The 25,595-nt window shown below is 43.9% G+C and overlaps 1 protein-coding gene across 26 annotated transcripts in view; it reads right to left on the reverse strand.

Annotated features, from left to right (window-relative positions):
- PLEKHA6 (pleckstrin homology domain containing A6) overlaps window positions 1–25,595 on the reverse strand; it is a 191,081-nt gene that overhangs the window by 61,672 nt on the left and 103,814 nt on the right. For 24 of the 26 annotated variants that reach the window (XM_028734233.2, XM_028734227.2, XM_077928972.1 and 21 more), the window contains 4 exons: window positions 4,004–4,084; window positions 2,973–3,087; window positions 2,202–2,306; window positions 1,593–1,665 (listed from right to left, as the gene is read on the reverse strand). In XM_028734233.2, the coding sequence (XP_028590066.2) occupies window positions 1,593–1,665; window positions 2,202–2,306; window positions 2,973–3,087; window positions 4,004–4,084 (374 nt within the window). Of the gene's footprint in view, window positions 1–1,592; window positions 1,666–2,201; window positions 2,307–2,972; window positions 3,088–4,003; window positions 4,085–8,450; window positions 8,475–12,034; window positions 12,332–25,595 lie in introns of those variants that run through there. The other 2 variants (XM_028734238.2, XM_028734244.2) reach the window with 2 other exon arrangements.

The following is a 25,595-nucleotide window of genomic DNA, read 5'->3' on the forward strand; positions in this document are numbered from 1 at the left end:
AAATGACTTGAACCCAGTGTGTTTTGACTATATGTGATTTTGGTTTAGGTATGATCACTGAAATGTAACCCACACGTATGTTGCAGGTTTATGACAGATGGGAAGCATGTGGCCCTCCAGAATATGTTGGACTACAATTCCCATCATCTCTGGCCATTGGGTTTTGCTGGCTGGAGATGATGGGAGTTGGAGTCCAACAAGTAGGGCAACAAGTCCTCCATCCCTGAATACATACATACATACATACATACATACATGCATACATGCATACATACATACACATATTTGAAGATGAAAATGCACTGAAATTCTGAATTCCCATTGGGCATTTTTCAATTATCCAAGGACTGAAACCACACACCTCATGGACTGGAGGCCCTCATCTTATAAGCACCTCACAAGCCTCTTTAGCCTTTTTTGTACCATTACAAGTCCAGTTCACTAAACTCTGGCCTGAAGGACCAGTGCCAGCCCTTTTTCAGAGGAAAGCATGACTGACAAAAGGGTGTGTGTGTAAATGTTAATGTCAGCACATATCCTCTGTGTAAGAAAGAACCAATGATCCAGGCCATCTGCTCCAGAGAAATATGGCAATAGCTGTACCAAGTCTGGCCTTCAAAGACATAATGAAATGTACATTCCCTTCCACAGTTTATCATCACACAGCTTGCATTAGAAGTTACCATAATGCAGAGAGGAGGAAAGAGAGGCATGTTTACTAACAAACATTTTCTGCCTCATGTGTAATCTTCTCCTAAAGCTGCAAAATGCCATGCTGATGCCAGATATATGGAAGGCTATACAACCAGGGACAGGATTTCTCAGTGCATTGTCAAATCAAGTCAGAGTTGCTGTACGTGTTAGCTTTAAGCAGCTACCAGAGACTCCCACCCATTTGTCCTTCTCTTCCAACAGTAAAATAAAACACTGAGAAGGGGCAGTCAGCCCTCAGATACCCCACAACATTCTCTCTCTCTCTCTCTCTCTCTCTCTCTCTCTCTCTGTTTGCTGAGATTCATTTTGCGTTGAAATTTTCTGAGCAAATTGGGCAACTGGAGAAGAGGCAGAATGCTGGCAGTCTGCAGAACAGTCACAGGAGAAAAGGCAGAATGGGCATAGATGTGGGTGGGAGGGAGAAGGAATCCTCCACAAAGCTATGACTCAGCCAGGGGGATTGTGCCACTGTCATTGCAGTGTTTTACATGCACTCCTACTTCCTGGTAAACTACACTTTTGGGCCCTGAAAGAATGAGTCTTTTTTCATGTGGAAGGTGACTTTGCCAGTATCACAGACACCCATTGGTTAATACCCATGACATCACTGTGAGACTTGTTGAAAGCTGCTTTTGTGTCTACTCATGCCAGTTTAAATGCCAGCATTTCTCCAGAGGCTGTATGCCACCTTCATCAGATGTACACATTGCTGATACAAGTCACTGGACTCCAATAGGAAAAGACCAGCCAAAGCATGGAGATGAACGCAAGCTCTTGACTAAATAAAGGCATAATTTATGGCTTTGCTTTCACACTGTTTTCAGCACTTGTGAGTTACTCAGAGTGCCTACACACTAGACCTTGGTTCGTCTACATACCTTTGTAGTAGAAAAGGCAGCGATCCACCAGTACAAACCAGCGCTTATTCCATTGCTTCACCCCAGAACTCGCCTGTAAAGAGATATTGAAAGCAAATCAAGGCCACGGCATTTACAACACTGTATGCAATAAAGAGTTGTAGAAGTTTGAAAAGCTTCCCATGAAGAGATGGAACAGCTGGTGCTGAGCTCAGCAGAAACAAGGGATCGCTGGAATTCTTAGGGGATTTCCAGATAAATAACCCAGAAGACCTCTGAAATCAAGCTGAGATCCTGACAAGGTGGATGGCAGGATAGCAATGCCCAGTATTCTCAGTTACAAGTGCATGTGGTACTTTGGATAAGATTCCAAGTGGAGTGGATACCAAACAGTTGAGACTTAGGTTTTACATTGTGTCCTTGGCTGTGGAAACATTTGGGCTACATTGGGAACGGAGGAAGTTGTGGCGCTGGATATTTGATGGACTCCAACTCCCATCAGCCCCAGCTAGCATGCAGGGATGGTGGGAGTTGTGGTCCCCCAACTTCTGGAGGACCACTGGTTCTCCATCCTAGAGTTACATGGATGGATAGATGATGATTGGGTACCTAACAGCCTCTGTAATGTACCTGCTTGAAGAGCCAGCCACTCTTTGTCACTGCAGCGTTGGGATTCCTCTTCATGGAATTGGAGCGCTTCCCAAAAGCAATCCCTTTCCGAGAGGAGCGTGAGGCCTTTGAGAAATGAGAGCGAGAGGTTTAGGAAGGAAGGCTACTGATGGAGTGCACAGATTCCTCTGCGGAAATCACTCACAAAACCACAACCAATTCTAGGAGGAATAGCACAGGATAACATAGTGTTTGTTAGGCTGAGGAATGCTGGGTGGAACACTGATTTCCTAACACATAGAAAAGGCCCACCATATAAGAAAGATGAAGCATTCAAACCATGGGAAACCTGTATTCCAGCCTCCAAAAGTTGTTGGACTACATATCCCTGATCAAAGGCCAGGCCGGCTGAAACTGATAGGAGTTGGAATCCAACAATATCTGGAGGATATCAGATTCCTCATCCATGATTTAAACCAACCCACAGTGATGTTTCCATTGTTTATGGAATATTATTTGTTTGTTGTTTATGTTAAGAAAGTCAATTTCTCACAAGAGCTCTATGGATGATCATAAAGGCAGCCATTGTTTTTTAGGCTTCTTGTCACTTATAATCTGCTGCGTTTGCCATTTATCTTTCAGGATTTCATAATGCAAGGCCAGTAATGCTGTCCCCATTTTACAGATGAAGAAAATTAAGGCCCAAATAACTTGGGCGTGTTGCTTAAGCAGAACATTGCCACAAAGGGTGGGGGGAGAGAACCAAGGTCTCCATGAGAGAACAAAGCATACCCTGCCATTTGGTCGTTCCTGAGGCAAGTCTGAAACCATGGTATGATTGGATGATTCACTGTTGACTGCTGCCGGCCGTTTGCTGCCTGATTTGCTTGACATGTCCAAGGCAGATCTGCAATTGAGAGACAAAAAGAGAAGCATAATATTCCAGCATATTTTGCTAGAAGGAAAGAATTATGCTGCATTTGTACTGGTTTGTGGGTATGCTTTAATTTCTGCATTTTGCATTTTTAATATTCTATTTTTGCAGGTAAGCTGCCTAGGTAAAATTTGTTGATGCACGACTATATACAACATGTAAATAAATATTTTCTAGTATCTTTAGCACATAATGCCGTCTGGTTTATTTATATATAATGCTGTCATTTGCACACCCAAATAAAGTCATGAGTGCTGGTCTACAGTCACAATTCATTGAAATCAATGGAGCATCTTTACACCAGCTTCAACAATATCAGGAGCTACGTTGTACTATTCAGGGCTCTTCCACACTTCCACTTGCCCTGCTGCTTTCCCCCAGGGAAAACCCACTGTTGACTGCCGAATCAAAGCAAACATCAACTGAGCTTTCTACAGATGGATGTTTGCTCCAAATTAGTGCTAGAGAGAAGGTATTCTGGGGGGAAGTGGTGGAGCAAAGGCAACACACTTGGACCCACATCTAGAAAACATGGGGCAAGCAGAAAAATGTCTGGATCAATGCTCTCTAGGCATGGGACAAGCAGAAGTGTGGACAAGTCCTCAGCCTTCTCCAACCTGGTGCTGTCCAGATGTTTTGGACTATAGCTGGCTAGGGCTCATGGAAGCAGTATTCATAAACATCCGGAGGGCTGCAGGTTAGGGAAGACTGGCACAAATGCTTCTTCACATCCATCAGAAGTTGCCTTGCAGCAAATCCTTGCCATTCTTTCTTGAGCTGTATCTCTGGGGCAAGAGGAATGCCATTTGCTCTCAGGTGGCACACTTAAGGCTTCTCCTCTCCTTCATGAACCTCCACTCTTGTGCTCAAAATGAGAGAGAGGACCTACCTTTGCAAGTCAAACTGGTTGTTCTCTTCTGGGATTTGGCCAGTCACTGGGTGAATAAAAGTGTTCCGTCTTTCATTATGGCTGGAAAAACACACAAGAGAGATGGGCTATGCATTAATTAGGTGGCTCAGGTTGAAGTACACTCCCCATGTTGGCTGAGGATTCGTTAGATACCACAGAATTAATAACCTGTCCAAACAATCCATCTTTCAGAATGATCACCCAGTATCTATAACTATTCAGCGGCAGTGGATTTACATGACCAGCGGCATCAGTTAATTCAATAAACTCCCCTTTACGCAGTAATTCAATGCATGTGCCACTTGATTTATAATCATTAATCAATTAATAATTTCTTATTAGTTGATTATTTCTACTGAATTTTGAATTATTAAGACTGTTGAAGTGACTTAAAGGGAAAGAGCCGCCACACAAGGTTTTCAAAAAGAAAAAGAAAACAATTCAAGGTATATAACTACATTAGTAGTAGTAGTAGTAGTAGTAACAGCAGCAAAATAATAACAATATATCAACAGTGAAATGAATTGGGTATACAAATAATTACAACTGAGACTCAACATTATATGGCCACAGGATTGAGTATATTCAATCCTGAGTTTGGGGGTGGGGTTGCCCCCTTAGATTTTATACTACCATCTCATTTTCCAGTGGTACAAATTTGGCTCCATTTCTGTCGGCACGCACCACCTGATTTCACTATTAGAGGGAGTTCCGGTGTGCAAGGAGACCCTTTGCTTTTAAGTTCTGGCCTTTTTATTGCTACACCTGGCCCAGTGATCAATTGTGCTACTATAAACGTCTCTACTTTCACTGCAGGTATAGAAATATGTTTATATTTTTCCCCTTGCTCATATCAGAGAAGGAAATTGCAATCTGCCTTTGAGCCTAATTTACAGAATCTACAAAAGCTTTACCCCGTCATTGCTGTCTCAAATGTGCTTATAGAATGCTTCCAAGGAATCAACCATCAACACGTAATAGCACATACAGTTCAATGTAAGTGCTCATTTTGGGGAGCTATGCTATCACAGCAGCCAGGCTTCTTATTGTCAACTTCTGTGGAGGCATATCTCACCCTGCACGGAGTTTTTTCCATACAGATCTGACACCGCCTGGAATAAACAGCATCTGTATTGATGGCTTTAATGAAAAGGAAGCAGCATACATAATACACCAATGAAAGACTTGTGCAGTCACCAGGAAACAAACTGTGAGCTCAGCAACCTGTGAATTTCACCCTGCCACTCAAAAGAAAGCCTTTCTCATGGTCCCAGCTCTCTCTGTCAGTTATTCAACCACACACACACACAAATACACACACCAACCACAATAATTAAAGTCTCCACAAACAGCAACTGTGATTCAGTTTGAAATATTATCATTGCACACCTGAGGCCCAAAGCATATTACAGTGGAGGGAGATTATTAATACAGTCCTTTTCATGCACCCTCCTAAATGAGACATCAAGAGCTACACAGCCTAGTTTTTTTTTTCTGTTCAAGGGCTAAAATGGCCACTGTCTGCTGGCAGAAATCTGGAAAGAGTGCTTTGTAGCCTTCGCCAAACCTTTTGCCAGTGAAACATTTTGAGAATTTGACTGTTTGAACGCTGCAAACTCTGGCCAAATGCCACTGATTTAAACCATATGCTAAAGAAGAAAGGAACTCACTCTACAGGTTTGGGGCTAGTTGCTGCCAGATCAAGACTAGCCCTGTAGTGTAAACGTTGCTGCTGATAGGAATGAAAGAAATGTCTCCATCCATTTTTCATGTCTCCCAGTGAGCAACTGCAATGGTAAAATTCAAAAATGCCCCACCTCCACCATGATCCGCTGACAAACAAGTACTTCAATATATATATATATTAAGTGGCACCTCTGTGTCATTTATGAAAGTGCCATGGACCTGCACTTCACAAATACATTGGTACAGAAAGCTGTCACTCCACTGGTGCTAAAGAATGAGAGAGAATTTAGCGAAAGGATGATGCCATTCAGAGGGCTAACTAGTTAAACCTAAGAAATCATTTTCACATTGTGCAAAGCAGAGGTGGGACAATTTTGGACAAGACCACTTTAGAATGCAGGTAGGAGGAAGTCTTATTTTTTAATGTTCCTCTAATGAACCCATGTCTGTGCATCAGATACACACCAGAAAGAAAGGCTGAGGATACCCTTATTTCTGCTAAGTTTACCACATTCAGGGAAGATACAGACAGACACACTGTATCTGGGAGTGGGGGAGAACAGAGACAGAGACCCCACACGGAACAACAGATCTATCCAACAACAAGACCTACCCCATAAGCATTTAGTGCTTTTCCTAATAACACTGCAGTGTACTGGCTCAAACAAAAAAATATTAAATTACAGAAGCCAAAACAAATCGAGGCAGCAGCACTCTGTGATGTGCTTTTCCAGACACAGATTTTAATTAGAACATATTCTGTTATCTTGGCCTGCTGGGCATTGTTACTTCTCTGGGCCTGTTTACAAAGACAAAACAAAAAACCAATGGTTTTCATTCCACCCCACCCTGAGGGAGGTTGTCTAAGGCCTAGTGTGTGTGTGTTTATGCCCTGATCTCATGAACTGAGTGTGCACATGGTGAATCTGTTGTGTGAACTGCATAAGAACAAATCACAAGTTTGGCTGCACGTGAGGAATTCCACACAATTTGTCCCTCGCACAAAGGAAGCCTTTCCTCCTCACCTGCTGCAACTTCTTTCTGTGCATCCTCTGAGCTTTTAAATGGCCAGGCATCATCTTAGGGCAAAGAGTTGGCAACCCAAGTCCAGAAAAGAAGAGCACTGAAGAAAGTTTATTGCAAAGCAAGGAGCTAAACCACACAAGGACAGCAAAGAAATTTAGGGCCACTTGACAATTTGGAGCCTAGATATGGTTATCAGTGAGGCATGAGAGAACATGAGTGTGGAGTGTGTGCATAAATAACAGAAGACTCAGTGACGTAATGGCCAGCTTTCTCAGGTTGGGCTGCCATATTCTCTTTACACCCCCAGAATTACTCTGGAGTCTGACCCTTTCCCCAGGATGAACAACTTGGCAGGCTGAATATCACTTGGCCAGCAGCTGCCCCTCCCAATCACCCTCATGGCGGCACTTCATCACTAGTTTCTAAAACAAATCCTTCCTTGTGAGGTTATGAAGGCTTTACAATATATTCCAACTACAGAAGTCCTTAAAATCAGGAAATGATTTTCACATTTTAAAGCCAAACTTGCCATTCCTGCGAAACCTCAATCTACTTTCACTGAATTGTTTTTCTTAATTTGATAACATCCTTTCTAGGAAATGTTTATGGAGTGGCAAGTTCAACCACAGCACCCTCCACCCTTTCCCCAAAGCCAGTTGTGGGTAGGGTTATAAAACCCAAGATCAACATAAAACAGAGTGGGTTCTGCCAATCTCAGCAAAGCTTCCGAACCACTTGCAACTTATGAAAGGGGTTAACTTCAGTGTGCTGAAGGAATGCTGAAGGCTGATGGTATTTCTCTAATAACTGGGTTGGTGTTTTTTTTATAAAAAAAACTGAACATGGGGGGGTGCATGCAAGCAGCGAAGGAGAGCAGGGCTAGTCTTTAAGCATTATCAGTTCCACCACCCCACCCCCCAGCAAACAACATACCCTTTGAGCTCCCTGCCCCTTAACTCATTTTCACAAGCCAGCTGCAAAACTCAGACTCTAGTTCATTATATCAGACATGCACAAGACCAGTTAGCTCATAGAAGAAAGATGCTTTGAGGGTGAAGCATCCATAAGCCGAAGTGGGGGAGGGCAGAGACCATGGCAATCAAGGCGATCCTGCTGGCTTCAAGGAGCTTTGGACTAAGACCACAGAAATTTCCTGGAGCAGATTAAACGCAGGTGCTGGGTAACAAGCTGTAACTGGCACACCTTGCTTTGAGCCGAATGATACTATCTAGAGTATGAAATGAGACCATGAATAGCGTTACATAACAAAACAGCAGGAGTTGTAAGGAAAAGTGCATAGGAGGCCATTCCTTACTCAGATCCTGATACAGGAACTACCTAATACAAGAAACAAGAGGAGACCAACATGGAATTGAGAGATGAGGCAGGAGGTAGACTTAAAAAGAAGACGGCCTTTTTCATGCCCCCTTCTGCTGACCCCAATTTCAGTGCCTGTCTCCTTCTCCCATTCTCACCTAATTTTTCTCCACAGTCCTCTGCCTCCCAATCATCCACCCTGAGAACGTAAGAAGAGCCTGTGGGTCAGGCCAACAACCAATCTAGCCCAGCTTCCTGTTCTCATAGTGGCCAACCAGATGCCTGTGGAGATGCCACAAGCAGGGCCCAAGCACAAGAGCACCCTCCGCTCCGCATCTTCTTCCAAAGCACATCTTCTCCGTCACCAAAATAGCAAACCTGTTTCCTCCCTACTCACCCCTCAAAACAGTTCCCTCCTCCCCTGACTTCCAGTGGCAATTTGGGGTAGTGGATCTTGACTCTTTAAAGGCACTCTCTTCTACCCTTTCTTGGTCTCCCTCTCCTCTGCCAATTGGTATGCATGCCTCAGCATCCGCATGTAGACAACAAGGCTTGTAAATTGATAGAAAATGTAATGCGCTGGTTTAAAACAATGCAAAGTGATCAACCATCTCAGGAAAACAGCTGTTGGGGAATATCCCACAGATGAACTGCCAGAGGCCATGCTTTCTCTGCTCGCCACCTTGGGATTATCTCCCTGCTGATGTCTTTGGTTACCCACAACCCCTCCCAGAAGCTCCCTAGTCTCCTAGCATTTTGTAGCCAATATAGTTCTTCAGAACACTTCAGAACCAAAGAGCTACAATTTTGACTAGTTGATTATGGTGGATTATACACCTCCTTGCAGCAATATTTCAGCCTTAAACTGGCTTCTGACCAGTGCTGGAACAACACTACCTGCCTGCTGACTCCAGCTCCACTGGCTTCTGTCCAGGGTCCTGACGACTTTCTTCCCATTCTCTCTTGCACTGTGTGTTCACTACGATTACTGCTTCCTCCTGCCTGCTGATCCATGATCTTGCCTATTTATTTATTTATTGCACATAAATACTCTCCCCTGGCTTATTTCACCTCTGTGGGATTTATCCGCAAACAGGAGGCATCCTTCAGGAGAGCACATATATCTGAACTTTGTTCTATATAGTGTGTGTCCAGATTGCCCTCACCCCCTTCCTGAAATCTGAAGCAGTGCCCCTGCACAACTGCACTACCATGCAGTGGTACCATGCAGGCTATTAAAGTAATAGCCTGATGAACCATTAGCATAATCCAATATTGCACTAATTGTCTATGATTTGGAATTATCTTGGCATTTATTTCTGGTGGTATGAAACATAATGAAGGATCAAGACAGATAATGCTCTTGTAATTTTGTAGTGCACCTAGAATGCAAACCCCAAGAGGGACTGTGTTGTTGACCTCATCAGCTGAGGCTTATCCTTGGAAGCTAAAGTGACCCTGATGGCAAATATCAGATGTCCCCAAATGAGGGCACCTTCAAATGAAGTATTCATGACACAGAAGTAGCATGGCAATATCTTCCAAGGGTAAATTTACCATGTCAAAACGCAGTAAGATAAGTTCGATTGCAAGGCACAAGACAATATGAAAATCCTAGGATGGGGTGAGGTGAAAGATACTTGTGAGCTTATCCCTCCAGGAAGTGTGGAGAGCAGTCACAGATGGGGTTCAAGAGCTCAGAAAGGTGGAATTGTGGAGATCTGGGGCTCTTCTGCAGATTCTGCTAGAAGATTCATGTGGCTTATTTCAAATGTGGCAGGTGTGTGGTGGATGTTTTACAGCTTTGCATGTAGCAAACAGGTAAGGGAAGAGAATATCACCTTTCAATAATTTCATAGCGGTACCAATTGCAATAAACATTGAGATCCACAAAAGTTGGTTTCTCATCTATATATCATTTCTAATTTTAACAAATGCCTTTTTGGGAGGGAGGGCAGAGCAATTTCCCTAGGCTGCATCCTCTGAGAAGGGCACATTAAGCATTGTTGAACAGTGAACTCCAGTTGGGAGGCAGCGTAACAATGACACAGGGTACGATGAGGAGGAAGAGGTAACTCAACTGAATATTCTGCTTCCTGGACTTCTCAGGGTTCTAATATGTGGCTGGTTTTACCTCTGGTATGCCACAAGAATATGCAATCCACCACCTGTTAATTCAAGATAAATTTCCATCACAGTTGTCAGGATGCCCACATCTCCATTTTACTTTCAGGAATTGAAGCCCAAAGCAGCATGAAGCAACTTTCTCCAAGGCTACTATGATGGTCTTTTTTGAGGTCTTCCATTTCGCAGCCCAGCATCTAAATTAAAGTCTTGTGCTTTATCTATTTCTACAGGTATATGACCCCCCACTTCCTGGTTCCTTTGCCTAGTAAAGATGGGTCTAGGGTAGGCTATACAAACGGTTCATCGCCTTGCACAATGTCAACATGCAAGCCAAGAATATATTGCAACTGTGTTTTGAGTAGGATAAATAAGCCTTGTCGCTAAACCCAAGTTCCGAAAGTACACAGAGTTTCAGTAGAAAGCATGAAATCACATCAACAAAGTTTTTTTAAAATAAAAAATAGCCAGTACATAATTCCATTTCATGTTTTTTCCCCACCAATTCAATTGAGAAATTTTTATTAGTTCACATCCCAAATAAATAATGTTGCATTTAAATTGAGAAAATAAAGGAACAAAAGTCCCCAAAACAGATTTTTAAAATAATAATAATGGGGGTGGGGGGAGATGATACAGTTATGTTTATGCTAGTGCACTTGAAAAAATGAGTTACAGCATAGCTAGTGACCATGTAAGGATGGCAATGAGACATACAAGAGGCAGAGTCTCGCTTCCCAACTACAGAGACAAGCCAGAATGATGGGGCTGTTTCATATGAGAAGACAGGCATAAACTTTTGACTTGGACAACATCAGTCCATACCCAGCACCAAATTCAGAGGGAGAACTAGTGTTTGTACCTGTTAGCACTGTGTTCTGCAACAATGTCAGATCAGAAACTCTTGCTTAAACCCATCACCATTCCCAGTTAACAACAAAGTACCTACAATTGTGTTTGCCCACATCCATTATTTGTTCCCCTTGCTTTTACCGTCCTGCATCTCCCTTGTGACTTTCCCCATTATTAAAACTTTAGAGTGTGAGGTCCTCGGGGCAGGGGCCTGTCTTTTTTATTCACTTGTAAAGAGCCAGGTATCTTGAAGGTACTGTACTATATTATTACTACTACTGTTATTTATGAGGGCTATTGCATGCATTATAATACTTCTTAGCTTTGGTGTAAATTTACCTGATCGTTATTCTTTCTTGGCACTCTACCTTCAAGTACTGTTTCGTTTCTAAACTGGAACACGGTAGCAAGAGACTCAGCTTGAGCACACATTACAAAGCCATGTGAAAACTAACTTTCCTGGAGCTGCCAAAACCACCCAGAGTGTTATTCATGGACAGGTATAGCCTGTGGGACTTTTTATAGCCATTGCACTGTTTTGCTTCCAGCCTTTATTCAGAAGGGCTCTTTAATCAGTTGAGCCAGAAGCAGGTTTGCCTTTTATTCTCAGGCTCCCTCCTCCTCTTCCTCCTCCCTTCAGAATCCTTTGTAGTTGTGTGTGGCTTCTGCACCTCCTGCTGGCACTCGGCCAACCACCTCCTTCTCCACCCCCCACCCCCCACCCCAGTTCCAGCTTTCAGGGTTCAGCACTAACGCCACCGAGCTAACTTTCCCAGAACCGCCTTAAATATTCCCTCCCCGGCAGCTGCCTCTCCTGGTCCTATTCCACAAACTCCTGAGTTAAGCATCTGCTACCCCAGCACTGCAATGCAGCAGTCACTGACCAAAATGAAGTTCCCAATGAGCCATTCTTTGAAACATATGAGCCCCCAGAGCAAGAATGACAAGGCCGCGACCCCGCTGCCTCCGCTCTACAGCCTTGCAGCATCACCTGAAAAATCCTACCTGACCCGACGGTCCGCTCGGAACTTGAGCATGGTGGCAAAGTCTCAGCTGCGATCCCTGCCTGCAACCATGTCCCTGGAAGGTGGGTGAAAGGTAAGTCTTCCTGGAGCACAGCCAGTTCCCCTGTGCCCTTAGAAAATGTGCCATAACGGAAAGTCCTGTGCCGGCAAGGATAGGGATGTGGTGGTCCAGTATGCTTCCCCCATCTTTAAACTTCTCTACTCTCCTTGAGTTCAGGGAAGACAGCAGCTGCTTTCTGTCTTTCTGTTCTGATTTCTGGGCAGGCAAGAGAGAGGGAGAGGGAGAGAGAGGGAGAGGGAGAGGGAGAGATCTGCTGCCTCTCCCTCTCTCAGGCACCAGGGTCTATCTAACCTAGTCCAGCCTCATCATTCAAACAATGCTCTCAGCCTCACATGCAGCAATAGCAGCAGCCAGCAGGCATTGCAAAGGAGTGCGGGGGGGGGGGTGGAGGGAGAGAGAGAGATTTCAAGCTCAGTTCCCCCAAGGAGAGAAAGGTGAAGGGTATACGGACACTGGCATGTGTCCAGATACACACACACACACACACACACACACACACACACACACACAGCAGGTGCAGCAGGAGACAGCTTGTGCTTTAACCTGATCAGAGTGTTTTAGGAAGAAGGGCTTTTTGTAAAGGCTGAAGGTGAAGAGCATAAAATGCTGGCATTTCCCTTAGCAAAAGATTCTTGGGGAGCTGAGCTATATAGTCCTAGGAACTCTGCCTGACTGATCTCCTATCTTAAGTACGCTACAACGATGATGCCCATAAATAGATTGCGACTATCAAATGGATATTTGGTTCTGAAACATGCCTTTTCCATCCCGCCCTTTAAGACTCAGTGTGAGCTGCAACACCTTCTTAAAATCAAGAAAGAAACACCATATGAAACAGCTCATTTAACAGACGCACAGAAATTTTTTTTTGCTACTCCCTTTGTTCAGGTTTGCCACCAAGATTTCCTCCTTGATCCTGTTTTGCTTCACTAATGCTCCTTTAATGTCAAGTGGTCCTAATGCCCTTAAATTGCTCTCCATGCTGGCTTATTAGGCCATATTGGTTTTGATTAGGCTAAGGCAATTTAATGCTGCATGAATCTGAAAAGTTCAGTAATTGTATTATTTGTACACTTTGTCAGTCTTTCTCCTGGACCCATAATCTAACTACTGTACTAATGCCCTTCCCTTCCCTTCCCTTATTTGTTATATGAAAACTGCACTGCTTTCTGACCCACAACGGTCCTCCAAGCCACTAATAACCCACAGAATAAAAATGTCTAAAAGAATAAACAGCAGGACCATCTCAAGATCAAAGCACATATCATAAATAACAAAGACCCATGGGCAGAGAGCAGCAAGCATTTGCGCTTCCAACCAGAAAAGTTTTACAATAGGAAGGTTATATTAACAAATCTTCAAAATGGAAAATGCGTTTTACAATTGACTGCTGACAGAGGAAGCATATTCTAGACTGCCTGCTATCCAGGCATTATCATCCTAGATGTGCAGGCCTTGACTGTCAGGCTACAAACCTATGCACATTTATTTGTGACTAAAACCCACTGCACTTAGTGGGATTTCTGAACAACAATGCAATAAATAATATGCTTTCTATGCCTGGCTGGGTAGAAAGTCTAGGTTTGCCAGCCCACTCACATTCTACTAACTCAAAGCTAAGAATTCCTGCAATATACTATATTCTGTTCTTCAAGTGACACCTTTAGTTACATTATGTGTATTGGTCTTGAGAGTAACCTCTGCAATGATCATGATGTTGATGGTGTATCTCATTTTTCTTTCAAACTCAAAGCAGCCAACAGGCAAGAAATATCAAAACACAAACAATGAACAAAACAGTAGCAATAAAATCAACCTGCAAACAGCATCAAGCAAGCAGAATCCACCCAACAGCAACAGGAGTGCACAAATATGAGAGAGAGACAACTGAGACAACTGTGTTGAAACCTAGAAATGGAAGGCTAGCAAGTGATGGGACCAAGAAGGCATCCCTTTGGAGGACATTTTATAACACTTTCGCTGCTTCTGAAAAAGCCCTGCCTGGTTCTCTTCTGCATAAGGGTGCACACAGAACAAGGTTTCTGATTACGCATGGAATGCATAGGAAGGCACACATAGGAGAAGGCAGAGATTAAGGTGCTCAGATTCCAAACATTTAGACCTACAAAGGTAAGAACCAGCATCTTAAAGGAGGTCCAGAGGCATTTAACCCCAATTTCGCATCCAAACCTTTTGCTACTAGGGTGTTTATTGGGAATGGAAGGATGAAGCATATGACTCAAATTTTGCATCGTTACCTGTTCATTTGCTGGACCAGAATGTGGGGTGGGACTACTACACTAGCTCCTGGAAGATGGGTCACTGTTGCAAGGCAGTGCTGTAAACTGGAAGTGTAAGCCAGTGTTCCTGCATGTGCATTTGCACCACACTGACTTCCCTGCAGCCTATATCCTCTTCCTCCTGGCAATCAACAGTGAGCCATCTTCAGGGAAGCTGGCATGAATGCACATGGTAAGGGCACAGTTGGCTTACCGACTTAAGCAGGTGAAAGTCAGTGTTACCACCTTCCTAGCCTTCGTAAAACAGTGCCAGGTCAAGGAGCTCCCCCAAACTACAAACCTGTATCTTGAGGAGGAGTGCAACCCCAGCCAAAGCAGACTATATACTTCTCCCAGGATTGACTGATCCCCTCACAACAGCACTTTGCCCTGTGCAGAATAAGGTACAGGTTGTTCACCTCCCATCAGGCACAGGACATCTGTCATACTATACAAAAGATAAAACCTAGAAATCAGCTGCAGGGTCCCAGGGTGTGGTCTGAAGGCATTTAGGGCCAGCACCTTGCTGAAGCTAGGCAGGCCTGGGTCTGGTCAGGGCCTGGATGGGGGACCTCCTGGGAACCAGATGCACACTGCCTTGGGTTCAGTGCCAAAAGGAGGGTGGGATGTAAATGCAAGACAATAAGTAAATAAAAAGCACTCAAATTGTATAAACCTCCCAATCATAAACATGTTTTCTCAGAAGCAGGTTGCCTAGTAGTAATTAACCAAAATGAGCCACCATGAAATCACTGGATTAAACCAATATCAAGAAGAAAATTGATTGGTCTCACTCTGCCTTCATAACAATCAAACCAGTCAGACTTAAGGAAGGCAAAGTGGGGGTGAGGATTCTCCCTCAAGCCATTCAATGACATTTGAAATAGAAATTGATGAAGGCAGTAAATCTCAGAGCCATTTCAGATATTTTAAAATGCATACATTATATATTTATTTATTTTTTTAAAAAAAGCTTGGTAGTATATATTGGCGCTCTTCCTAAAGAAACCTTAGTGGCACATTATCCTCTCTCAACAGAATGGAGGGGAATAGACTCATACCTTCCAGCATGCTGAATCCCAAAACTGGGTTGTGTGTCTTTCACCCACGCAAGATCGCAGAGGCCAAAACACACACTTTTTTCTTTTCTTTATTATGTTTTTCTTTTATTTGTTTTCTTTTATTATTTCATAAAATTGATATACCGCTTGATTGTAGGAAAACCTCAAAGCAGTTTACAGATAAAATTATCACTAAAAGCTTTCTGACTGTAATTTAAAACCTACACTGCTATAAACACAGTTCTCCTGTACAGAGTTTAATAAATGAATTGATCTAAAAAAAATCATTTTTACTGATTGATTTTTTAATACAAGAAAGAAAAAGGGAGGATATACTAGCCTACTGTACAAAGGTAAAAGTCACATTTGTTACTCTCGCCACTTTTGCCTCTGGCCCCACCAAGCCCTGGCATGCGGCCCCTAGAAGGTTGTACAGAAGAGTATGTGGCCCCTAGGCTGAAAAAGATTCCTGGCCCACGATTTAACAGCACAACACTCAAAGACCTAAACAGGCAACAAAAAACCAGTTGTTTTAATCAGGAGGTTCATGAAATGCAAGATATTGCAGTAAGGGGGTGGTGGAAAGATCACCTTGCTAGTATTTCCTGTTTTGAGAGAAAGAGATTGGCAAATGGTCCTACTGGCACAGTGTGGGTGGACTGCACTCAGCTTCAAAATAGGTAACTTACCGTATCTTTAAAGGTCAAAAATATCTATTAGTGAGCAGCATCACTCGTCACTGAGGATGGCAGGCTTGCGGTACCAAATATCACATGCCACTTGGAAGTGCACTGCATGACTTAGCTAGGGGAAGAACTGTATTTTTCTCAACATCACAATGCAGGCTGAATTCACAGGAAATGGTACATTGTGGTCTATTATTACATGAACAAGCCTCAGGCTCATGTGCTCTCCCACTTCGTTTCTTCTCCCATTGCAGCTGCAAGGAGGAGATTATTGATTGATTGATTGATTGATTGATTGATTGATTGATTGATTGAATTTTTATACCACCCTATACCCAGAGGTCTCAGCGTGGGGAATGGGAAAAATTCAGTTCTCTTTGTAACTAGCTGCATTTAGTGTTATGTCTGAACCTGCATAAACTGTGGCTAGTCTTTAACTATGGCTTACTGATATAAGTTGATTTCAAACATTGGTTTCAGAAGCAGACGTTATAATAAACCATAACTGAGATAACCTAAGGTTACCAGACGTCCCCATTTCCTGGGGACAGTCCCCAGATTTACAAATCAGTCCCCTCACAAAATCCATCTATTTAGTAGGAAGTTGAAAAGTGCCCCCGGATTAATTGGAAAAAATCTGGTAACCTTAGATTAACCACAGCTTAGGGTTTGGGCATAACATTAAACTGCAGTTAATCAACAACGTAAGTGAAACTTTCCAATCATCTTGCAGAGGAGAATTGAGGCAAGGTGAAACAACTGGGATCATTCAGTTTGTAATTTAAGGGTGAATTTTGTTAATGTTAAAGTCAACTAGCCAAGCAGAGGAGCAGGTGGAGGTATTGCTGAGCAACCAAGCACAGTGGCATGATCCTCACCAAGGGTAGCATGTGCTCTAATTGGCTGTGAAGTTCTGAGAAAGTTTTCCTCTGTATGCAGAGCCGTCTTTTCGGCTTGGTGGTTCATTGCGCCAGGGCGCCGGCCTCTCAGGGGCGCCCCAGCGAGTGGGGGAGCTGCATGGCTTTGCCAGCGGCCTCCCCTTTCCCTGCATGCCCACCAGCTGCGCCCTGTCAAACATATGGCTGGCAGGCACGCGGCTTCCCTCCCAAGCCTCTGCGGGGATTGCTCTCCTGCAGCAGCATGGGGGAGAGTTGCGCGCACACACACACCCCATGGCTGGCAGTGCGCAGCTTCACCACCACCGCCCACTATCTGTGGTAATTGGGGGGCGCTGAGCGGATATTTGCACCCCAGCGCAGCATCTGCTAAAGACGGCCCTGTCTGTATGTTTGGTTGAATGTCTCCTTGCTATGTACACGGCCAGAACTAAGAAAGACAAAACCTGTCTGTTTACTTCTCCTCAAATTATGCACTCTTCTGTTCAGTTTCCTCAGTAAAGTGACTTTTCTCTCTGAGTTCCATCTGTGTTCTATATATGACTTCGCTAACAAGGAGGATGTATGAGCCTAAGGCTCACTCATATAATAATAAACATAGTTTATTACTACATATGAATACAGTCACTTTTTTGTACATCCTAGGAGAAGTGTTAGACACCCTGCTTTGAGAGAACAAATCTGCATTCCCTGCAGCAGGTACAGAGAACCTGTAGCCCTTCAGATGTTGATGTACTCCAACCTCCATCATCCCCAGCCAGCAGAGCTAATAGTTGGTGGTGATGTGAATTGTAATCCAATATGTATGGAGGGCACCAAGTTGAGAAAGGGTCCCTACATCTAATAAGTAACAACTGTGCATTTATTGAACAACAAACAAAAAAGATCACCTGGAGGAAAGACCTTCCAATAAGCCTGATTAGTTCTAGTCTGCAAGCCAATAAGGAAAGGTCCTTATATTGACCCTGTTATCGGCTGCAAGCTTTCCAATAGTAACATTTCCTAGCGCACATCTGTAAAGGCTTTGTAGTTTTGGATTTAAAGGAGAAGGTGTGGAATTTTGCATACACACTCTCTTCTTTGACAGGAAAAAAAATCCTTTAAAATTAATTTAAACAAATCAATATTATAACACACGGCTAACAGAGAAGCAAGTATGAAGCATTTTTTCACTACCCATGTGAATATCTCCAGGCCATGGCGCTGGCTGATTGTAACCCCTTTATGACTTACCAGGGTTTACTTCCTAGAGTGGTAGCATAGTTTATGAATGTGAAGCGTAGTTTACGAATGTGAAGTAGTTACAAAGAAAATACTTCCGAACATGTGCAGAGTATTCTTTCTTAATTCACTTCTTAATGATAACCATAGCCTCATCCTTGTGATGGGGACACATTGCACAATGAAAACACAAAGGGCTCACACACAAACACCCCTTTCAGACTCAGCCCACGGCATGCTGACTTGGGAGTTTTACCAGCACCCACAGTGTCATTGAGGGGGCAGAGCTATTCCCTGCAGGCCCCTTTGAAAAGTCAGGCAGGAAACATCTGGAGATGGTATCACAGGCTGTGTCACACAACAAGGGGATTCACAGGCAAGTAAATTTCACTGAATGTTGCAGCACCACATGACCTTCAGGTCCACTGGTCTTCAGGTGATGGGTTGGGACCCACTAGTGGGTCACGCCCTAATCCAAGCTGGGTCACAACAGGAGCACCACCACCACGCATATATAAATGGTGAAGGATTAAGGAATGGATCCCTGAATGCATATTTGGGTCCTGGGTCTCTAAAAGGTTGAAGATACCTGGCCTAGCCTATTACCACATTGTTTATGAAGGCTAGAGAGGGGCAGGTGGCAGCAAGCTTTCCTCCCTCCCTCCCTCTCTTTCTTTCTTTCTTTCTTTCTTTCTTTCTTTCTTTCTTTCTTTCTTTCTTTCTTTCTTTCTTTCTTTCATTTCTTTCTTTCTTTCTCCTTCCTTCTCTCTCACACAAAATCTCTTTCTTTTTAAAAAGAAGATAATTGCAGGGGTAATAAATTTTGAGTGAAGGTATCACAATAGTATTTTTCACACATGACATTGAACACAGTCACAAGCTGCCTCTACACATGTACAAGTGTTTGTGTAAAAGAGTGCACACTTGTTCATTTGTGCAGCTCAGCTACTGTGGAGTCAGGTACACAAGCATGTGACTTACTATCCAAGTGTACAGCTCTACTAGTAATGTGCACATATTAAATCTTCATTGAATGTGGGAATGCCCCTAATGACTTCTACAGACAAAGAGATCTGGCCTCCGTTGTTCAGTGTAGTCGTAATGCTGAAATATAAGGGGCAACCCTGGTGTTCCATTGGGCATTTCTGAAACGTGGCATTTCTTTGAAAGGAAGGTGGAGGTGATTCTTTTGCCTCTGCCTGAGCACAGAATAAGTTTCAGCCTAAGGAAATAGGGCTGACAAGTAAAAGAAGGTCACCTTCACACAAAATTTATTACCTCCGCAGCTGCCTCTTTCTTACGGAGAGTATCAGGGGGATGAAAGGGACAGCTCCTCTCACCAGCCCTCACAAATTAGGCTATCCGACCTACGCATCTCCTTGCAGCATGACCCATCCTGTCATCTCCAAGCACAAGCATAGATGGGCTCTTTTTCTTCCTTGAGAAAAATAGACCTGCCTCCCCAAAAGGGGCTTTGTTAATGTTCGAAGTGCTTAAGTCCACAGTTGTTGCAACCATTATGGCAACACGATGAGCTATCAATACGTTGCTACAAGTGGCTTCCTGTTCCAATCTGTTCTCAAAACAGGCACAGTGTGCTGCCCATTTGACACCCACGGGGGCCCAGAAGTTAAGGTTATTAGCCACAGTGTCCTTATCTTCAGTACAGTCCATGGTTGGGAACACATGGTTCCTGCACATTGGCTGATGCAACAAGCAGTGCTAAAAACAAACCCATTGGCACGCACACCTGACCCCAAGCTGATAGTGCTGTTTTAGAACTGGCTGAAACCCACAGATGGGATTCTCTACATAAACACACACACACCCATCACTAAACTCTGCCATTTGCAACTTCTGATTCTTTTCCAGCCTTCCCATTAAATTCCTAGAATAAAATAAAAAAGCCACAGGCCTTTCATTAAAAATATCACCAGGTTGATAAGCTTAATAGTGCACACTTCATTTCCATGCCCTTCCTGCCATTGGAAAGATCTGGATGAGTGAGAGGAAATATCTACCACTTGCTATGTAGGGAGGCATAAGCCATCACCTTCCGAAGTTGGGATTTATAGGTGGTGATTTAAATTGCTCCGTTTCATGGAATCTCATCTTCATCTTGGCTCAATTGACTCAGGTAAACCGCAAAGTCTGACTCCAAGGCTAGACACTCCAGTGATCTATCCATAGCTCTTCATAAACATCACCTACAGCCTGCATAAATATAATTTCTGTGCCCATAAATATCAACCTTATGTAACCCTTAATAAATAAAGGCATCCTGTGTGGGTACGGTTCTGTGATTTCTGCAGTCAAATTGAGAATAGATGCATGTGTTCCTGGAGAGACAGGGATCACTGATGGGTTCTATAGATGCTCTCTCCCTTGGGCCATCACAGTACAGATAGATTCAGATTCAGATTCAGAGATACACATGCAGATACTTATTTGAGGCCACTTTAGAGTGTTGGACTACGACCTGGGAGACCAGGGTTCGAATCCCTCCTCAGCCATGAAGCTCACTGGGTGAGCTTGGGCCAGTCACTGTCTCTCAGCCCAACCCACCTCACAGGGTTGCCATGAGGATAAAATGGGGAGAGGAGAACTACATATGAAGCCTTCAGCTCCTTGAAGGAAAAGGTGGTATACAAATGTCATAACTAAAATGAAATAAAAACAACTTACAATAAGGTGGGTTGTAAAAACATACACCTCAGGTGTCAAAATATGCATGTGAAGTCCGTTGTATGAATCCAGTTAACAAAACAGGCGGAGCCCTCCTGCTAGAACAGAAGTTCCTCAGTGCAGATCTTCATCTCTCCACCACTCAGTGCAGATTTTTATCCTTTACACATGTCTCAGCAACCAGCTGCCTATGCCAATGCAGTCGTCCAGTGCCCCTTTCTCACAGAGCTCCTGGGCACCTCTTTCTTCTGCACCTTTCAGCCTGCTGTCCTCACTAGGCATTGGGGATCAGCACTGTGTAAAAGCAGAGAGCCCTGCACTGTTCACCTCCATGAAGAAATGCCATGAAGCACCTCAGACAAAAAAAGTTAACCGACAGCCAGTCACTGCAGCGCTGATGGCACTCAGCAAGCTGCTAGACTGGCTCCTAGCTGGGTCACCCGCATGTCTTCCCTTTCTTTCTGACTCACATGCCCCACAGCTACACCTTCCCCTGCTAATTGCTTCTGCTGTTGACCACTCACGTAGGTAACTGGGTATCCTCTTTTAATTGCACTGGAAGCACAGGGAACAGCATGCCAGGGACTCACAACCTGCAATCCTCCCCCTTTTGAAAACAAGGCTAAGATTATTACAGACTTAGTGAGACAGATCGAATGGCATGGCCCAGGGGCAGCATGGATCAGCAGACTTGTGCAACAGCCTACAACATTTACAAATGGTTTGGGGGAAGAAGAGGCTCACTAGCAGTATTTGGAGGCAGTAGACCTCTATTTACCACTTGTGAGGAATCACAAATGTTGCCCTCATGTCCTGCTGGTGGGCTTCCCATAGGTATTTGGTTGGCCACTGTGAGAACAGGATGCTGGACTAGATTGGGCCTTTGGCCTGACCAGCAGGGCTGCTCTGTGTGGCAGGACACTGCTAGTAGTGACCCTTTCTCCCTCTTCTTCCATGAGCCAAGTCCTCCCAGGAAGATTACCCACTAAGGAAAGTGGCCCTCAGACTGAAAAAGATTCCCCACCCCTGAATTAGTGCCATATGCAATTGTAGAAAGAAAGAAAATATAACACTAGTGCAGCATTAACCAAAACAACAAAAAATCTGGGTGGTTTGAGATGGTGGTGGTTATTGTTAGAACAGGCAAGCCACTCCATTTATGCTGCCAAGACTAAAAATATGCTAAAAATATGCAGTAACTCAGGTTGCACAAGCCTGGGCCTGCGGCAGGTGTTTTCCCCTTCTTGCATCACCATTTCCTTGAGCTGGGCTGGCTGGCAGACACAAAACATGCCTCTGTTCCTGGGAGGAGGAACCAGAAAGCTTTCCTTAGAGATTCAGTGGCCTGGGGCGAGGCTCATTCTGGGCCATCCCAGGCCACAGCAAAGAGGCGCGTGGCTCGTGAATAAAATCTGTTGCTTTGCTTCGCAACTCCAGGGTGTGAGGTGGAGCATGATGCGCAGATGCTGGCAAAAAGCAGCGCACGGAGCATGGCAATCTGGAAGCAGAGGGGGCCAAAGATTTGCTTAGTGAAGGAAGAAGACGGTCTGCAATAGCCATGCCCAAGCAAGAGGCCCCAGGCTTCTGTACTGTTAAGAAGGGGGTCTAATAGGCAGGAGGTTATGACAGGAATTCAGCTCTGAGAGAGAGGCAAAGGGTTCTTCCAGGTAGGGACTTAATACAGTGGTACCTCAGGTTAAGTACTTAATTCATTCCGGAGGTCTGTACTTAACCTGAAACTGTTCTTAACCTGAAGCACCACTTTAGCTAATGCTGCTGCCACACCGCTGCTGCACGATTTCTGTTCTCATCCTGAAGCAAAGTTCTTAATCCAAGGTAATACTTCTGGGTTAGCGGAGTCTGTAACCTGAAGCGTATGTAACCCGAGGTACCACTGTATTGCAAATGGATGGCTGGCAACACATTGTGGATTGTTGTTGTTGGTTTAAAAAAAATAATCATCAGATTTTCCATGGAAAGTCTAAATCCAGATTAAATTATGTGAATACTGTGGAAAATTTGCATGCACCAATCCCAGAATAAACCCCCATCTGGAAGCACCTAGGCCATGTTGCTAATGCTGCACAGTGGAATAGCCAGGGAGTATTAAGCAGGAAGCGCCAACACAAGAAGTCTTAAGCAAGCAAGCCCTAAGATGGGTTTCAACTAGCCATAAAGTTAATCCTATTAGGTAGAAGGTGATTGTTCCTGCTCTAAGCAGGCTCCATGCTTGCAGCAGAGATTATTAGGATCAAAATCAAAGATCATTTCAATCTGGCAAAATCCATTTTAAAAAAAAGAAATTAGTAAAAAATAAATAAATACAGAATGTAAGTGTGTCTCGCCGTTCTGCATGGTTTATTTCAATTCATGGTGTGCAATTGACTGACTAGGAAAGGGTTACAAAAGCAAATGTTTGGGCTCCGAAAGGCTTATCTGTGTTTGCTGCTGTGGCCCATTTCAGAACTTCCTATTACACAAAAGTAGATAAATCCTCCTGGCTACCATTTGAACCTGTGTGGCTGGTTATCCTTTGCTTTTATTTGCTGTCTGAAATTCCTGTGTTGCAAATTAACAAGCAGAGTACTCTGGGGAGGAAAGTTAACAATGGAAGGAACAAAGACGCAAAAAGCCCTCAGCACACAAGGGCAGGGCACTTCCGCAGCCAGCGCTGCCAGTCCTTAGAGCTGAGCTCCAGGAAGCAGGCACTAGGAAAGACACATGTTAAATGGAATCTTCTTCATTTCAATTCTCAGGTGCACCTTTTACATATACATTTTTCTCACCGTAAGCCTCAGCAAAGCATTTCAGCGGAGTTATGGTTTAAAAGTGACTCAGTTCTCTGATTTGCAAAATGTCACTAATGACATCCTACAAATCGGAGAACCTAGTTGTACATCAATAAAACACCCTCAAATTCCATAAGTATAACATGTTTTTTAAAAAAATCTACACAGGAAGTGCCTGTCTTTTGCTCACAGGGTACCGTTTAACTGAGCTGACTCTCAGCTGTTTAATATATGGTGGATGAACATAAAAATCTCACCTGGTGTGGTGTAGTGGTTAGAGTGTCGGACTAGTACCTGGGATGCCAGGGTTCAAATCCCTGCTATGAAACTCATTGGGTAACCTTGAGTCAGTAACGGTCTCTCAGCCTAGCCTAACCTCGCAGGGTTGTTCTGGGGATAAAATTAGGAAGAGAACCATACTGTATATGCCACCTTGAACTCCTTGAAGGAATAAAATAAATGAGTAATAAATAAATAAAACTGTAGTTTTACCTTCAGAAGAAAAGTTTTCCCTGCTTGTCTAAGAGTTTTCCTGTAATGTTAAATTGATTTGAGGGTTAATCACTTATTTTGAAGAGCAAATCATTACCCTGATTTTTAAATGTTAGCCTAAAAGAAACATTTGCTTTTTTAAAAAAAAAAAAATCTGATCATAACCTTAACCTTGGAACAACTGCCCTCAGAATCTTATCTTAACAGATTCCAGATCTGGTTTTCAAAATTAAATTGGTTTATGACATTGCAAAGTCTGTCTGGCTAGTACAATGTGCTCCTGAGCCCTACAGAGGGCAGCCTGGAGCAAATCCATGTTCTGCTGACAGCTAGGATTGATGCAGTTAACTGACCCTGGTCAACACCCCAATGTATAGTATATACACACGCACTAATGGAAACCATCCCTCAGAGCCTCCTCAGTCGCTGGAACGTCTGAGATTCTTGCATATCCAAGATAAGTCTGTCTGGAAGCAGGAGAAATAACAACCTAGCTGGGCTGCCCCCCTCCCTCAAGATGAAAAGCCATTGCAGTAGTGGAACCTGGTGTGTGCTAAATAAAAAAGAAGGATGCTGGCAAGGAAACTGGTGTGCAAGTCCTTATCTATTCCCCCTTTGACTGGGCTTGCCTGCCCAATTCCTGCCAGGTCCACATTCCGGAGCTTTTCAGCATCCCCAAAACACAGAAATTATTTCCCTTTGTTCTGAAGAGGTGCTGAGGCCGTGATAAAATTCCAGCACATCCTGCAGTTGGCTTATGTTTAAATGCACACGGTACATTTCCTCCAACTCGGCTCCAGGTTCATTTCAGGGTTCAGACACCTAGGCTCAACTGCTTCAAAGCAATGCAGAAAGGTCATGGCCACCCCATGATTGGACAATTTCATGGAGGAGAAGGTTATTGATGGCCACAAGCCATGATAGCGATGCTCCGTCCCCATGTTTGGAGGCTGTAATGCTTCTGGATTCCAGCTGCTTCAGTCCTGCTTGTGGGCTTCCTACAGGCATCTGGTTGGCCACTGTGAGAACAAGATGCCAGACTAGATCAGCCATTGGCCCAATTCAGCAGGCTCTGCTTATGTTCTTTTCAGCAATCCAGCATCCTCACCCAGCATCCTTGGGTGGTTGCTGGTGGTCCAGCACCTTAACAGGTCCTGCTGCTATGCTAATGTCTACCCATAAGGAATGGAGATGTTAGGCAGCTGGGAACTGACCCATTTACTACCAAGTTCCAGAGCAACACGACTTTGTGGGCAATGAAAATGCCACCTAACTGCCACCTTATTGCACCACTGCTGCTGCCATCAAATCGACCCACCAACAAACAAGGGGCCCATCAAGAATGCACTTTTCTGAGGAGACCCTCAATCC

Source organism: Podarcis muralis, chromosome 5 (genome assembly GCF_964188315.1).
Source record: "Podarcis muralis chromosome 5, rPodMur119.hap1.1, whole genome shotgun sequence".
NCBI classification, from domain to species: Eukaryota; Metazoa; Chordata; class Lepidosauria; order Squamata; family Lacertidae; genus Podarcis; species Podarcis muralis.